The sequence below is a fragment of the Rhipicephalus microplus genome, chromosome 9 (assembly GCF_043290135.1).
Source record: "Rhipicephalus microplus isolate Deutch F79 chromosome 9, USDA_Rmic, whole genome shotgun sequence".
NCBI lineage: Eukaryota > Metazoa > Arthropoda > Arachnida > Ixodida > Ixodidae > Rhipicephalus > Rhipicephalus microplus.
In genome coordinates, this window is record NC_134708.1 from 49,632,635 (window position 1) to 49,650,772 (window position 18,138).

An 18,138-nucleotide genomic window follows, 5' to 3' on the forward strand; every position below is an offset into this window, starting at 1 on the left:
CAGCCACCACAAAGCGCATGCCACGCGCTCACCTGTTTCCTTTCATAAATGACGAATGTGTACATACGTGTGTCATTTCAATGATGGCTGTTAAAAATAAAGAAGTGGAGCAGGGGCTTGGGGGGAGGCGCGATAGATTGAGAGAAGGAGAGGGACAAAGTAAGCAGGCGGAGCTAGCCCTGACATTGTAAACATCGTAGTTTAGAATCGCGACCACGGGTCCTTTTTCTTAACAAGGGCAAGACAATGTATGTAACAATGTATGGTATACCCCATACACCAGGGCCTCTCCTGTTGGCAGTGTAGTGCTGCGGAATGGTTATCATAAAAAAAGAGAGAGAGAAAAAAAATTCGGCAGATCCCACGTACCTGGGAATCGACTTTATGCAAAACATGCGGAGGGAAAATGACCGTGTTGCAATTTTTTTATTCAGCGACACTTTATGAAATTGCGCTAGAATACGTACGAATGTTACATGCACAGACATACATTAAAGAGTTGCAGATGTTTACATAACCAGTTGTTCGCACTTGTGCAACGATGCCAACAGGAACATACGTATTAGCAACACACGCTTCAAACATGCTTCAAAGCGCTGATGCTCGCAAGGATGCTGGCCCTAGACAGTACTACATAAATCAACTTCAGTGTATGGTAACTAACCACAATCGACATTAACTCGACGTGACTGCTGTATCAAAGGAGTACATATGTGATGTTTATAAAACTGGGTAGGCAGCACTGTAACCACATTTGGCGTTTCACGAAGATTAGTGTTTATATTGTGATGGGGCGAGATCTAGGCTTATAGTATAACGTCCATAGAAAATCGGCAGCCAGACAAGATGGCAGAGTTGCCTTTCGTGCAAGCGCCTAACGCACAGGCGCCTTCGTCATCTTCACAAAGTGCCACACTTGCTCCTGTCAATTATGCACCGTAACATCACTCTCCCGTGGCGGAAGCACTGTCACGGCGCTTGGTACGGCGACGAACTATCAGGGTGATACGGTTTGTCTGGAAACGTGGACAACGTCCGTCTGGAGTGAGGGGGTCACAGAGGCATTGTTTAGGGGTGTGATCTTGTAGCTCACGTCACTGAATTGTCGTAACACTTTGTAGGGGCCATGGTAGTGTGGTAGTAGCTTCTCTGATAAGTCGACTTGGCGGTTTGGTGTCCAGAGAAGTACCAGAGACCCCGGCGAGAAGTGCACGCTTTGGTGGCAACTGTCATAATGGTCTTTTTGGTGCTCTTGCGACAAGTGCAGCTGATCATGTGCAAGCTGGCGGCTGCATGGGCTCAAGAAACAACATCGCTGGCATACTCAGTAGACAAGGGGGCAGCCGTCAAATGGTAACACTGGATGTCGGCCAAATAGCAAATAAAACAGCGAATAACTAGCTCTGCCGTGCTGTGAATAGTTGTGCGCAAAAGTGACAAACGGGAGTGCTTTGTCCGAGTCACGGTGATCTGGTGAAACGTACATTGACAGCATCTGCGTCAGCGTTCGGTTCAGACGCTCGGTCAATCCATTTGTCTGTGGATGATAAGCGTTGGTAAGCTTATTGTGCTCAGTGAAGCAGGCACGGAGAATGTCATCCACAACACGTGAAAGGAAGTACCTTCTTCGATCAGTAAGCTGCTGCCGCGGAGCGTCGTGATGAAGAATGACTTCATACAAGAGAAAGTCAGCGACGTCGGTGGAAAATCTTGTCGGCACTGCTTTAGTGATGGCAAAGCGTGTGGCGTAATTTGTGGCAACTGCAACCCACTTACTTCCGGAGGTGGACGTAGGAAACGGGCCCATCAGTTCAAGGTCAACACGGAAGAATGGTTCCATCGTTATGTCAATGGGCTGTAGGTAGCCAGACGATAGCACAGAGGGGCACTTGCGGCGGTCGCAAGCAGTGACGTAGGGAACCACAGAACGATACAGTACAGCCCAGAAAAAGTGACGCCGTACACGATCCTAGGTACGAGAGACGCCTAGGTGACCGGCTGTAGGTACGTCGTGTAGTTGTTAGAGAACGCTGGTACCCAGATCGATGCACGAGTAGTAATTCCGGGCCATCGGCATTGAAGCCGCGACAGTACAGAATGTTGTGCAGTTCGAACAGGTGAACAGAAGGGTCTGTTGGAACAGAGGTCAGACGCTCGATGATGGAGAGTAACGATGGGTCACGTCGTTGTTTGGTGGAGATATCGACTAAAGCGTGGATAGAGAGCACGCAGGGGTCCGATTCAAGATCTGTCAAGTCGGGCGTTTCAAACGGATGACGTGACAAACAGTCTGCGTCTGTGTTCAGGCGTCTCGACTTGTAGTGGACCACGAACAAGTATTCTTGCAGGCGCAGCACCCAGCGGCCGTGACGTCCAGATGGGTCCTTTAGCAATGGGAGCCAGCATGATGGTCAGAGCCGGCGCGATAATCAGTAACAACGGAAAAAGTTCGGCCATGCAGGTAAGGCCTGAATTTTTTCACGGCCCACACTAAAGCTACAGGTCTTCACCTGTAGCTTCACGACTGGCGTAAGCAATTATGCGGTCCTTCCCGTGCTGTCGTTAGCTGAGGACCGCCCCAATTCCATGGCCACTGTTATCGATCCGAAGCTCTCTAGGTGATGCAGGGTCGTAATCGGCGAGTATTGGTGGCTTAGTCAGCAGATGGGTAAGAGCCGAAAAGACGTCCGCTTGCTGTATGCCCCATGCGAAGGGAACGTCCTTCTTTAAGAGATCAGTAAGCGGTCGAGCGATGTCGGCGAAGTTGCGGACAAATCGAGGAAATAGGAACATAGCCCTACAAAACTTTGGATTTCCTTAGTTGAACATGGTTCAGGAAATTCTTGTACTGCTCCCACCTAGTCGGGATCTGGTTGAACACCAGCGGTACTGACAAGGTGGCAGAGTATGGTGATTTGGCGATGCTCGAAAGGGCATTTTGCAAAATTGAGCTCGAGAGCGGCTCTTCGAAAAACATCCAAAACGAATGGTAGACGTGTGATCTGGCTGTCAAATTTGATTGAAAAGACGATGACATCGACTAGGTAACATAGGCAGATGGAGCACTTATATCCTCGGCGAAAAGAATCCATCATGCTCTCGACAGTTGCCGGCGCATTACATAGTCCGAACAGCATCACTTTGAACTGGTAGAGGTCGTCGGGCATGACAAAAGCGGTTTTTTCACGATCCATGGGGTCGACGAAAATTTGCCAATAGCCAGACCGAAGGGCGATAGACGAAAAGTATTGAGCACCATGGAGGCAATCGAGGGCGTCATCAATCCGAGGCAAAGGGTAGACATCTTCATGAGTGACATTGTTTAAATGGTGATAGTCCACGCAAAAGCGCCAGCTGCCATCCTTCTTTACAACGTGCACGACGAGGAGGCCCAGGGGCTAGATGATGGTTCTATAACGTCTTTAGTAATAATTTTGTCGACTTAATTCTTATAAAATACTTAAAATACCTAATTTACTTAAAATAATTTGTAAATTCTTAAAATACTTTAACCAATAAATACTTATTCTTAATAATGAGTTATGCACAAGCTAATCCAGACTTTCTAATTTTATTTCTTGGATTGAAGTAGCAATCAAAAGTTTACAGAAAAAAACTCTGCAAGAGAAGGTGATCTAATCAAATGTAGAATTGCCTTTTTGATTAAACTCTATACTTCTCATTACTGAAGAAAACTCGACCCGCCATGATGTCCCAGCAGTTATGTCGCTCGACCAAAGGTTGCGGAATCAAATCTGGGCAGTGACAGCCGCATTTTGAATGGAGGCAGGAATGTCATCTGAAGGCACTTGATAAATTCCTAGGGATAATCACTTTTTTCTAAACTCAACAGCCAAGGAATGTAAAAACTTTTTGAGGCACCTTAGCCTTTTAATTCCTGAACTATTACACTGCCAAAGAAAAATTTGTTTGCTTATTTTCAGCTCTGCATAGCAACCTTGCATTCATTCTGCAGCTAAATCATCTAAAACTCAACTTTAATGCATACTTTTAGGCATGTCGCAAATTGATGACATGTATTCGCGACATGCTTGCATGCATACACACACAAAATACACACACCGCTTGCATGCGTACACACACAAAATAACAAGACTGAACTTGCATCACTCAGGCGAGAAAAAATGAAGTGAGAGACATTGCGCATGCACCATGCTTTCCACTATCAGCTACATAACACCTGGTTTAGGCATTAAATTCTTTACACAAGGCTGTGCTAGATTTTTCCTGCTGAAAGCTACCTTCCTGGTGAGTACTTCACAAACGACGTTAAAGGCAGCACACTTTTGTGACTTGCTTGGTCAGAGTTTTCCGGTATATCCCAAATTCGTGACACACTTCATTAAAGGGTTTCATAAAAGATCACCTTTTAGCAGAATTGATCAGTTGTGTAACCTCTACATTAGAAATACTGGCACCCCTGCCCTTCTGGGCTTCATTGGGATGAAGTCTGGAGATGTGGCGACGGAGAACACTTCTCTGTGAAAAAGTTGCATTGCAATGGCTACAGGAATACGGACGCTATCCTGTGTGGGAATGTATGTGGTCTTTGAGGCTGGTTTTCCGTTTAAAAGATGCATCACAATGAACACATGAGTAAGGCCGCTCTCCTGTGTGGGTTCGCATATGTTGCTTGAGGTTGCATCTATGGGAAAAAGAGGCATCACAGTGGCCACAGTTAAAAGGACGTTCGCCGGTGTGGGTGCGCATGTGCTGCTTGAGGGTGTGGCTCAGCCCAAAGGCTGCGTCACATTGGTCACAGGAAAACGCTCTCCAGTGTGGGTGCGTACTACGTGTCCCCTGAGGTCAGGCTTTCAAAAAAATGATGCATTGCAGAAGAGACAGGAGAAAGGACGCTCTCCTGCATGGGTGCACATGTGCTGCTTCAGGATACATTTCTTTGAAAAGGATTTAACACAGCAAAAGGGACGCTCTCCTGTGTGGGTGGGCAAGTGTTTCGTCAGGCTCCATTTCACTGAAAAGGACGCATTGCACTGGGTGCAGGAGAAAGGACGCTCCCCGGTATGGGTGCGAATGTGCTCTGTGAGGCGGACTTGCACAACAAAAGTAGCCGGGCAAAGGTGACACTGGAAGGGACGCTCCCCTGTGTGTTGGCGAAGGTGCACATTCATGTGTCCTTTATCCGTGGTCGTATAGGCACACTGCCGGCAGGAATGCAGTCCATCTTCTACACACACAAGCAAATGGTACTGGTCACGGGATTTCACAGAAACGGAACCTGCATAGCCACAGGAAGCACAGCAAGGCAATGCAAATTATAGATCCCACAACATACATATAACTAGACTTGAGCAGCAAAATAACAAGAGTTGCTGCACTTATAAATAAGTGTGTCTGATGACCTTCACCATTGCGAATGTGTTACTTTAACACACCAGTACATTGATTCAGAACATGCCTCATACAAGTTGCCGTCTGTCTATGCACAGATACTTAATCGATGCAAGTACCACCAAATTTGAATGTCAGTGCACCAAAATAGGAAAATGTGTCTCTGTAAAGAATATAATATTTAGTTTTACGCGGCTCACGAAATTCGGAATAGCTTAGGACATTCACACTAGCTACACCCCTACACCGAGGAACTATGTCTAAATAGATATTCGCTTTTAGTATTTCGCCTACACCAAAATGCGACCACTGCTGCCGATCTAGAACGCACGTTGGCACACTAACCCATCAAACTAATTATTAGTGTTTCAAGTACAAGTCTCTATATAACCGAGCAGATGAAAACAAAGAGGAACTCCTCGGTTTATTATATTCATGCCAAAGATAACCAAATAAGAAGTACGTTACCTTCACAGAGAGTAACTGTATTCAATTCATGTCCATCATCAACACTCGCCTTTTCGTCCACCAAAGCCATACCTTCATTCGCATTATGCCTGTGATCAACAATCGGCTTCAAGTCCACTGTAACTTCATTGGCATAGTGTCCGTGATCAACACACGGATCCACGTCCTCCGTAACTTCATTCCCATAGAGCCCATGATCAACACTCGGCTTGTTGTACACCAATGCGATAACTTCATTCGAATAATGTCCGTGATTAACTAACGGCTTTAAGTCCACCGTAACTTCCTTCGCATAATGTTCGTGATCAACACTCGGCTTCACGTCCGACGCATATTCATTCGCATAATGCCCATGGTCAATGTTCGGCTTCACGTCCGTCGTAACATCGTTCGCATAATGTCCGTGATCAACAGTAGGAATCACGTCTACCGCAACTTCATTCGCATAATGATTTTCGTCAACCAAGCCTTCAACACTCGGTTTCACATCATTCACTGCACTAGTCGCTGCCAGAATGCCGTCCATTGCACCATCGCCTTCTCTAGTTAGGAGGCTATGAACTATAGAGAAGGCCATTATTGCGCAAGTTTCACCTAGAGGACGTCGCCCGTCGCGGTTTCACTTTACGCAGCGGTCAGGAATGAAGTTACCACTCAAACCTTGAACAACTAATGCAAATAACACCAGGATAACACATTCAAAAGTCCCAGATCTGCGAGACGCATAGGTAGCATAGTTTTCTGGCTATTATTGGCTATATTTCTTTTTTCGCGGTTGTCAATGATGATGGATGTTGCCAAAAATACTCTCTACTGGGTTTTCACGTATCAAGCTAACTAAATGAAAGAAATTTTTTTTCAAAAAATGTCGTTTTTGGTGTTTGCTTATGTTGAATTCTTGTCATTTTTGGTGAACAGAGATTTTGTGGATACACTTTTATGGCAAAGATGCACGCAAACAGACCACTGGTCAATTACGAAACCAAAACTGTAAGTGCTTTGTGTACGGATTAGTTTAATGAGTAGTATTTTGTTGGTTACTAAACAGCAATCATATCAAGTGCTCAAGATGTCATAATGATCTACTTGCATCGTCAACGCGTAACATGGTACAGGTGTTGTTCACGCTCAAGGACACGTTTGTGAGTCTGTGTGAACCATCAAACTTAATCAATTGCTTTGTTAAATGATGTACCCTGTCGTTCTCTCTTCAACGGCCCTCTACGGTATCTTGCAGTGCTTGTCTACGGCCCACGGCCACCTGGACCGGGCCAGAGAACACCTACCTGTTCACCAGGCGGCCGTGAGCGGCGCTTGAAAGATGAGAGGGTCGCGTATTGTGTGGATCCCCACCCCCACTCTCTCTCTCTCTCTTTTTTGTAGTAGGTCGTCTCACACATCCTCCTCAATCGTTTTTTTTTTTTCATTTGCCTTTAGCTAGGGATATTTGTACGCCTGTATTTTTATTAATGCTAAGCCACTGTACACGCGGCATAGAGTTTCATGCACGGGCACCACTTCATCATCACATAACATCATTTTGTGAAAAACTGTGATTTTACTCAAGCAGGTTTATATAAACATTAACATCCTTAATTTGACTATGGCCCCAAGGGCCATTATATGACGCCAAACGCCTACGTCTTTTCTTTTGCGGTCTGTTGATTGTCGAAAAGTACTAGGTGTTGTCTTGTGGTCCTGTTGGCAGTCGCCAGAGAATGCAGGCCACGCGCTCACGTGTTCCCTTTCATAAAGGAAGACATTGTACATTTGTATGTCATTTCAATTATGGCTGTTAAAAATAAAGAAGTGGTACAGGGGCTTGTGAATAGGCGCGAGAGACTCGGAGAATACGAACTAAGCAAGAAGGCGAAGCTAGCACTGACAGAGTAAACATCGCCGTTTAGAGTAGAGACAACGGGTCCTTGTTCTTAACAATAACAGAAGCACATTTGATATTTTTAGAGAAATGCAGATTGAGCCTGGCCCTGACATTGGAAAAGCATGCCGCACGAATTATTAGCACCGCAGCGCTGCTTTAAAGTGTCTAGTCCTGATACTGATGCTGTAAAACCACACACACACACGCACACACACATATATATTGTACCGAAGCATAGTGGCGCCAGCTCTGTGCCAGCGTGAAAGAAGACGTTGACGTCCATGTGTGGCTCGTGTTTGCCGGGTTCCTGCCTGTACCAGCATGTTGCGGCTAACGTTTCTCGAATAATAACCTGTGTTTTTACGCAACCTTGCTCGTTGCATTTGATGGAAACGTGCTGGGTAACGTCCTGGAGCTCGGCAGCCGTAAGCTACCATCTCAGTCCGCGATGACCAAGCGCGTCGATCCCCCACAAGGCTCTTCCACGCTGCCACCTGTCATGTGTTCTGGTGTACTTTGTCTGCGTGACCCACCAGTATACAACGGCTCTGAAGATCAAGATGTCGAGGACTGGCTAGCAGATTACGAGCATGCCAGCGCGATTAACAAGTGGGATGACCCAGCGAAGCTGACTCATGTCATCTTCTACTTGACGGATTTGGCCAACCTGTGGTTCACCAACCACCAAGCCGACATCCCCACCTGGTCGGTTTTCAAAGAGGCCGTCACCTCGTTTTTCGGTCGTCCAGCCATGCGTAAGCTTCGCGCTGAACTGGGCCTGCGGGGACGATTTCAGCGAATTGGTGAGAGCTTCACGAGCTACATTGAGGATGTGATCAGCCTCTGTAGGCGAGTTGATGCGAGGATGAAGGAGGCTGACAGAATAAAGAATATATGTAAAGGCATTGATGACGACGCTTTTCATATGCTTGTCGCCAAAGATCACAGACCGTCACTGCCGTGATTCAGCTATGTCAAAGTTTCGATGAGCTGCGCAAGCTACGAATTTCTACACCTCGCGCTAATACGGAAACAGCTTATATTTCGGCTTTGGAGTGCAAAAGCAGTGGCCCCGGCTACAGCGTGTTAATGCCTCAAATTCAACAGTACATCCGGAAGGAAGTTGCTCGACAGCTCTTTCTTGTCGCCACCATCAACGAGACCCCCACAACACTGGACCACTCACTTCGCTGTGCTATTCAGACGCAAGTTGCCGAGGCTCTCCCTTCGCCCGCGTCCCCAATATCAGTGGCTGCATCGCTGACTTATGCGGAAGCCGTCCGCCGACCTCCTGCCGAACCGCCGCTCCCTTCATACGGTCCAGCCACCAACTACTACAGGTCCCCAGTTTTGGTTTATCCAGTAAATCGGCCCTTTCTACCACCTCGAGCACCAGTAAACTCTTGGCGTACTCCGGATAACCGGCCCATCTGCTACAACATTGGTATTTCAGGACATGTCGCGCGTTACTGTCGTCGCCGTGGATTCTATTTTAATGATGTTCAGCATTCTGGCAACATACCTCGGCAATCAGAATCGCATGTGACGCCCGATTCACATGACCTCCGCTCACGTCGACCAGACTTCAGCCGACGTCGATCTCCTTCACCCCGTCTTCAGTCTCTTTCCCCCATGCTTCGCCGTTCCAACCATGCCCAGGAGGAAAACTAGCTGTTGCAGTTCCTGAGGCAAGAGCTGCACCACCGATGAAATTTCCAAGGCCTCATCTTTTGCCCCCTAACGAGATTGCCGTTTTTGTGGACGGTTTCTCCACAACTGCTCTTGTCGACACAGGTGCCGCTATTTGTATAATCAGTGAAGTGTTATGCCGCAAACTGAACAAAGTGACGACTCCACTGGTTGAAATTTCTTTACGCACAGCGAGTTTGCAACAGGTCCAACCTTCTGCCACATGCACTGCTCGTGTTGTGATTAAAGGAGTGCTTTACATCGTTGAATTTGTCGTCCTTCTGCATTCGTCTCATGAAATCATCCTGGGATGGAACTTTCTTTCAGCTAATCATGCGGTTAATAATAATGAGATGTAACAGACAATAGTGCATATATATATATATGTATATATATATATATATATATATATATATATATATATATATATATATATATATATATATATATATATATTTATTTATTTATTTATTTGCAAAATACTGCTAGCCTAAAGAAGGCTGTAAGCAGGAGTGGGAATACAAAGATGATATATATACATACTGCGCAAAAGAAAGCGATAACGGCATGCTTCACACTAGGTACTCTTCTACAGCAATAATATCATCAGTTATATCGATCATCACAGCAGTAGGTAACTACACTGTAACCATTATATTCTAAATGCCAGTAATACATACATGGAATAAAAGAATATATGTATTTCCTTACATATAAGGTGACGATACATAAAAGTAGAAACACACAAGTGAACATATACAAAGAAGATTAGTAAACTCGTACATTTACACAGTCGTCAAATGAGCCTGAAGTGTTGAAATGAAATCTGCTGTGGTCATGCGTTCCACGACATCGGCTGGGAGCTCGTTCCATTCCCTTACTGTTCGTGGGAAAAATGTGTTGTGAAATACATCTGTTCGGCAGTTATAGTCTCGTAGTTTTTTTGAGTGATGAGAACGTGTGATTCGCTTACTTACAGGTTGAATGAAATGATCCCTTTCTATTCCTATTTTATTATGATAAATTTTGTATAGGTACCCTAGTCTTTCCGTGTGGCGTCGTAATTCCAGGGGTTCCAATTCAGCCCTTTCCACTAACGTACTTGCCGATGTCCGCCAGCTGTACATATTAAAAATAAAGCGTACCGATTTTCTTTGAACACTTTCCAAGTGGACAATGTTCCTTTTCGTGTGAGGGTCCCATACTATCGATGCGTATTCGATTATTGGTCGGATAAACGTTTTATAGGCTAAACGTTTTATAGGCTATATATATATATGTGTGTGTGTGTGTGTGTGTGTGTGTGTGTGTGTGAGTGTGTTGTCGCTTGAGAAAAGACACGCAGTATAAGGATACATGATGGAGCTGGCCGCAAATATTGAGAATTTTATCCCTCCTGGTCATCTTAAGTTGTGCCCATTTCGAACCATTTTTGTTTTCTCGGAAATCATATTTTCAGGTATTTTTCGGTAAGCGAACAGTCGTACCTCTATTGCAAGTAGTCATATTTATTACAGCTTTGCACACTTTCTTATATAGGCGTGCAAGATCGTGTCCCAAGATTGAATATGACATATGTGGTCTGTGATATGGCTGCGAAGGTGCCCCAGTGTATGGTATGTATGGTACACCCCATACACCAGGGCCTCACGAACTCATGAAGTTGTTAAGGCGTCGGTGGCCTCTCCTGTTGGCAGTGTAGTGCTGGGAAATCGTTATCAGAAAAAAAAAAGGAGAGAGAAAAGAAGGAAAGAAAAAAAAAGCGCGGAATGTTAAATTCGGGGTCAGCGCACGGTGAATGTGTTGTGTATGGTATCGTCATCGGTCCCATGCTGTGATATACAGGTTTTGTGTACATACAACAAAAACATAGCATTGCCTCCTGATTCTAGTTCTTTAGTGTTGCTTCGTAACACGCTCGCTCACAAGAAACATCTCACAACTTACGTCACCACAACTTCATCTTCAATGCCTGTTGCACCATGCTCCATTTTGTTTCACAATCAGCATGAATGCTTTTCATAATTGTGGTGCAAATGAATGCCACTTTCGATGATCAGCATAAAAGCTTTCAGTATATTTATTTACATTACAGTGGTGTAGGCAGAAATTTTTTCAGGTGGGTTAAACCAAGCTTGATGTATGTGCGTGAATTTTTGTGTGTGTGTATACTGAGTCCACTATGAAAGTAATGCCCATGATTTTATTCTGACACAACTATTCATCCAAGTGGTCAAAATTTCCAGAGCCCTCCGCTACGGCGTCTCTCATAATCATATGGTGGTTTTGGGATCTTAAACCCCACATATCAATCTATCAATCAAACAACTGTCCATGGCAATGTGGAAAATAACAAAGAAAAAAGAGTGCCAAATTCTGACAGGATAATGTATAAAGAAGGCAACACTTGACTTCTTTCTTTATCTTGTGTGCTGTGGCAATTCCGTGCTTTATTTTCTCTGTAGTAAGTATGAACCAACTACATACCCTAAGCCTAAACCTTAGCAAGTGTGGTAAAATTGGTCGGGCAATGTGTTGGGGGGTCTGGCCTTCTTGCACAGTCAGTCCCTAGTATACTCCTGGCAGTGCGAGCAGAAAGACATGCGTCTGAGTCAAACTCATTTTTTTACCATTTAACATGGCATGACGGAGCATTTGATTGAACAGCGATACGCTATCAACTTTTACGTGAAGCTTGAAAAGAATCTAACTGACACAATCCAGATGCTTCAAGAGGCCTTGAAGAATTACTGCATTTTAAGCTTACAGCTTGGGAGGTGGCACAAGGCATTTAAGGAAGGCTGGGAGGAGGTCTCCGACGAATTACATTCTGGATACCCAACAATTCGCCCTAGAAAGCATGCATGAACGAGTGTGGCATCAAAACAATACTCATTGCCATCTTGAACACCCCAAGAATCACCCATTTTGAGTTTGTACTACAGTATTAAACTGTTAACTGGGACTTTTACCTGGAAGTGCTCAAGACTGAAAAATCGGGTGTCGCGTGTGAGGGCTGGCATCAAAGAGATGGTCAAGCTCCACCATGACAACGCCCCTAGCTACCTGTATTTCATCATTGCCAACTTCCTGGGCTGCAGCAAACCCTCCTGCGCATAGTTTGTCCCTTACAGTCCCCGACTTGGTCCCGTACATTTTTCAAATGCAAAGCTTTTTTCAGTCACACGATGTAGCAGATCGCGCATTGGCGGCGCCGTCCACACCCCCATTGCGCATGCTCGCGTCTCATGCTGGCCCAGGAAGACACCCGCAGAATTGTCGCTCTAGAATAAAGGATAAGACACACCGGGCGTTCAGCAAGCCTAGCATGCGCAGTGGGGCTGTGGACCCCTTTCCTGTACACTCTTGTCTCAAATGCAGGCAGTATGTATATATAAGCGCTGAGAGCGCGTTCGGAATTCAATCGAGGGTGTCTTTACTTGGCTTTCGCTTGACTTGACGCTTTGCTTAAATATAGTTGATGCGATGGAAGCAACAGTACCTTTAACCAATAGTGACACTCAAACCAACATCACACCACTCGTTGAACGCTTCTCCTTCAATCAACAAAAAATAATAGTAAAAAAATGAAGTATAAAAATTAATCATCCCCAAACCATACCCAACTAAACAACATTAACGTGATACCTCCAACACTCTGCGATGAGTTTACTTGAGTACTCCCCGTGGGCACTTTTTTTTTTGCTGTTGTTTGTTTGTTTTCCCGACTTTTGAAAGAGCTGAGAGTAAAGCTTTGTAAGAACGTGGAAAACATCCAAAAGCAGATTACAATGTTCTTCAGTGACTTTCGTCCCGCGGACTTTCGCGGTGTCTTACACGCATGGCAGACATCTCTCCATAATTGTACTGATGCACGGAGAGAGTAATTAATGAATTTGCAGCAAGTGACAGACCAGAAGTTTCTTGGAGTGACGTTTAATGAAGAGTTAAGCTGAAATGCGCATATTAGCCAAGTATGTGTAGACTTATCAAAAAGCTTTGGTATTATGTACAGAATTTCTAAACTGATTCCCCTATGGCTGAAACAACAGCTATACAATTGCCTTTTTTATTCTAAGTTGTGCTATGTAGCTCTGGTGTAGGGAACAACTACCAAAACTAACTACAAGAAACTTGAACTTCTACAAAAAAGGGTTCTCCGCATATACTGCAAACCCCAAGGAAATTACGCAAACTTGAGGACAGCACCTTTATTTCAAAAATATCATATGTTTCCAGCCGATCAAGTCTATTATAAGAAAATGTTGCAAATCATATACAGCAGAAAACTGTATGAGCCCAACGAAGGAGCTAGACAACACACTTATCCGATCCGCCAAATCTTGCGCTGTCCACAACAAACCAAGACAAATTATGGTAAACAAACTTTTACCCATCAAACAACTTGCATATTAAACAAATTAGAACATAAGTTTAATTTTGACTGTACAGAAAAAGCATTTAAGGTACAAGTTAAAGAAGTGCTAATACAGGAAAACATACTTTTTGATGGATCCTAAAAAATACTGATGTTAGCAATGGTAGTAGTCGGGCCATGGAAATCTTGTACTGCATGTATTTTATTAACTATAAAATATAATGGTATGTATCACATGTCTCTAATGTTCTAGTCTGATTCTTTCCTGAGTGATTGTTATTTAAGTATGTTATGTAGTAAGTATGTTTCAAGATTTGTATAATCAGTCAGATTCAATGTAACATGATACTTTTGTCAGGCATTCTTTGCTCTGTTGCTTCTTTTGTTTCATGAAAGTCTGGATGCTGCAAAAGCTGTTTTTTATTTTAATTTTTTTTGATGTACGAATTGTGTACAAGGGTGTTGGGTCTTCTGTCAGGCTAAATGCCTTTAGCCCCAACTTCCTTTTGTTTCTTGTGTCTTGTACAAGAAAACAATAAAACCAATTTTGAAAATTGAAATTGAAAATTGAATTGAAATTTAAAAACAAGAGTTCGATAAAAACTTATAATGTTAGGATGATGCTAATTATGGAAAAAAATGACAAAAAAACTTTCCGACTTTCCCATAGAAGCCTTGTTCACCAACCATTGTGAACATGACATCCGTATAGAAGCCAAAACATCATTTTCTTTCAGGCCTTTATTTGGTGCACTTAGTTTTTCTGATGGAAGAATTTCAACCATTGGTACAGGAGAAATAAATAAATAAATTTTTTTCTCAGAAAGTGCGCATCTTTTTTGTGATAGACCCTACATATACACATCCACTATTTAGAAACTTTGACAAATATAAATGCCCACCTCTGACCCATTGGCTATGCCAGTGTTACATCAGCATGATTACTTTTTTTTTTTTGTAGACTATGAATTTAGACATCCAAACATCACTCAGGAAACATCAACTCACCACTACAAAACTAAAAGCACAACAAAACAAAATCAAGAACAGTTATATCTGATACATGTCTTATTTCATTCTTGGTATTTTTATTCATGTGTTTCATGCTTATTCTACTTAATTAGTTATGCACAGACAAATCCAAACTTTCTAATTTTATTTCTTTGATTAAAGTAGCAATCAATAGTTTACAGGAAAAAATCTGCAAAAGAAGGTGATCTAATCACGTGTACAATTACCTTTTTGATCAAACTCTGTACTTTTCAACACTAAAAGGACCTTGACCCCCCCCCCATGGTGTCCTAGCAGTTATGGTGCTCGGAACTTTCTGCATTCAGAACTTCATAATGGTCATCTGCTACCGCTTGAATGCATACACACACAAAATAACAAGACTGAACTTGCGTCACTCAGGGGATCAAAAATGAAGTGAGAGATGTTGCGCATGCATCGTGCTTTCCACTATCAGCTACATAACACCTGGTTTAAGCATTAAATTCTTTGCACAAGGCTTTGCTAGATTTTTCCTGCTAAAAGCTACCTTCTTTGTGACTACTTCACAACCGGTGTTAAAGGCGGCACACTTTTCGTGACTTGCTTGGTCAAAGTTTTCCGGTATGTCCCAAAGTTGCGACAAAATTCAGTAAAGGTTTTCATAAAAGATCACCTTTTAGCAGAACGAATCAGTTGTGTAACCTCCACATTAGAAACACTGGCACCCCTGCCCTTCTGGGCTTCATTGGGATGAAGTCCGGAGATGTGGCGACTGAGGGCACTTTTCTTTGAAAAAGATGCATTGCAATGGGTACAAGAATATGGACGCTCTCCTGTGTGGGCATGTATGTGGTCTGTGAGGTTGATTTTCCGTCTAAAGGATGCATCACAGTGAACACAAGAGAAAGGGCGCTCTCCCGTGTGGATGCGCATGTGTTTCTTGAGGTGGCTTTTCTGGGAAAAAGAGGCATCACAGTGGTCACAGGAAAAGGGACGTTCACCGGTGTGGGTGCGCATGTGCTTCTTGAGGGTGTGGCTCAGCCCAAAGGCTGCGTCACATTGGTCACAGGAAAATGGGCGCTCTCCAGTGTGGGTGCGTACGTGTCCCCTGAGGTCATGCTTTCGTGAAAATGATGCATTGCAGAAGAGACAGGAGAAAGGACGCTCTCCTGTGTGGGTGCGCAAGTGTTTCTTCATGCTCTGTTTCACTGAAAAGGACACATTGCACTGGGTGCAGGAGAAAGGACGCTCCCCGGTATGGGTGCGAATGTGCTCTGTGAGGCGGACTTTCACCACAAAAGTAGCCGGGCAAAGGTGACACTGGAAGGGACGCTCCCCTGTGTGCCGGCGAAGGTGCACATTCATGTGTCCTTTATCCGTGGTCGTATAGGCACACTGCCGGCAGGAATGCAGTCCATCTTCTACACACACAAGCATTTGGTACTGGCCACGGGATTTCACAGAAACGGAACCTGCATAGCCACAGGAAGCACAGCAAGGCAATGCAAATCATAGATCCCACAACATACATATAACTAGACTTGAGCAGCAAAATGACAAGGGTTGCTGCACTTATAAATAAGTGTATACGATAACCTTCACCATTGCAAATGTGTTTCTTTAACAAAGCAGTACATTGATTCAGAACATGCCTCATACCAATTGCCATCTACCTAAGCACAGATACTTAATCGATGCAAGTACCACCAAACTTGAATATTACTACACCAAAATAGGAAAACGTGTCTCTGTAAAGAATATAATATTTAGTTTTACGCGGCTCAGGAAATTCAGACTAGCTCAAGAAATTCAGAATAGCTTAGGAAATTCAGACTAGCTAGAGCCCTCTACTGAGGACCTATGTTTAAGTACATGCGCCTGTCGTATTTCGTCCACACCGAAATGCGACCACTGCCGCCGATATTGAACGCATCTTCCCACACTAACCCATTTAACTAATTATTAGTTCATTGCATAAAAGCATCTATATTCCCGAGCAGAGGAAAGGCACTAAATAAAATATGAGCAACGTTTAGTATGAAACAAACAGGACGACTACATATTGTGTATTGATTGGACACTTTCTTGAATTTCACTGCTATAACACGACTGCAATAATCCTGAGCCTAATGAAACAATCACCGCATCGGCTGAAAAGATTTGAGGCACTCCTCAGTTTATTATATTCATGCCAAAGATAACCAAATAAGGTGTACGTTACCTTCACAGAGAGTAACTGTATTCGCATCATGTCCATCATCAACACTCGGCTTCTCGTCTACTAATGCCAAAACTTCATTCGCATTATGCCTGTGATCAACGATCGGCTTCAAGTCCACTTCAACTTCATTAGCATAGTGCACGTGATCAACACACGGATCCACGTCCTCTGTAACTTCATTCCCATGGAGCCCATGATCATCACTCGGCTTGTTGTCCACCAATGCGATAACTTCATTCGAATAATGTCCGTGATCAACTAACGGCTTCAAGTCCACCGTAACTTCCTTCGCATAATGTTCGTGATCAACACTCGGCTTCACGTCCGACGCATATTCATTCGCATAATGCTCAATGTTCGGCTTCACGTCCGTCGTAACATCGTTCGCATAATGTCCGTGATCAACAGTAGGAATCACGTCTACCGCAACTTCCTTCGCATAATGATTTTCTTCAACCAAGCCTTCAACACTTGGTTTCACATCATTCACTGCACTAGTCGCTGCCAGAATGCCGTCCATTGCACCATCGCCTTCTCTAGTTAGGAGGCTATGAACTATAGAGAAGGCCATTATTGCGCACGTTTCACCTAGAGAACGTCGCCCGTCGCGGTTTCACTTTACGCAGCGGTCAGGAATGAAGGTACCACTCAAACCTTGAACAACTAATGCAAATAACACCAGGATAACTCATTCAAAAGTCCTAGATCTGCGAGACGCATAGGTAGAATAGTTTTCTGGCTATTATTGGCTATACTTCTTTTATCGCGGTTGTCAATGATGATGGTTGTTGCCAAAAATACTCTCCACTGGGTTTTCACGTATCAAGCCAACTAAACGAAAGAATTTTTTTTCTAAAAATGTCGTTTTTGGTGTTTGCTTATGTTGAATTCTTGTCATTTTTGGTGAACAGAGATTCTGTGTATACACTTTTATGGAAAAGATACACGCAAAGAGAACACTGGTCAATTACGAAACCGAAACTGTAAGTGGCTTGTGAACATCATAAGAATAGTTTGATGAGCAGTATTTTGTTGATTACCTAACAGCAATCATATGAAGTGCTCAGCATGTCATAATTATCTACAGGCATCGTGAACGCGTAACTTGGTACATGTGTTGTTCACGCTCAAGGA

General features: G+C 43.8%; 2 protein-coding genes across 2 annotated transcripts; both read right to left on the reverse strand.

Annotated features, from left to right (window-relative positions):
* Positions 1 to 407: 407 nt before the first annotated feature.
* LOC119163812 (uncharacterized) lies at positions 408 to 6,588 on the reverse strand. Its single transcript, XM_037415882.2, has 2 exons — positions 5,842 to 6,588; positions 408 to 5,260 (listed from the first exon to the last, which is right to left on the reverse strand). Exons 1-2 carry the CDS (start codon positions 6,416 to 6,418, stop codon positions 4,836 to 4,838), a joined length of 1,002 nt encoding a protein of 333 aa, XP_037271779.2. The 5' UTR covers positions 6,419 to 6,588; the 3' UTR covers positions 408 to 4,835.
* A 7,020-nt stretch (positions 6,589 to 13,608) lies between these two features.
* On the reverse strand, positions 13,609 to 17,928 carry LOC119186743 (uncharacterized). Its single transcript, XM_037435173.2, has 2 exons — positions 17,005 to 17,928; positions 13,609 to 16,255 (listed from the first exon to the last, which is right to left on the reverse strand). The coding sequence occupies exons 1-2, from the start codon at positions 17,573 to 17,575 to the stop codon at positions 15,453 to 15,455; spliced, it is 1,374 nt and encodes a 457-aa protein (XP_037291070.2). The 5' UTR covers positions 17,576 to 17,928; the 3' UTR covers positions 13,609 to 15,452.
* Positions 17,929 to 18,138: the final 210 nt, after the last annotated feature.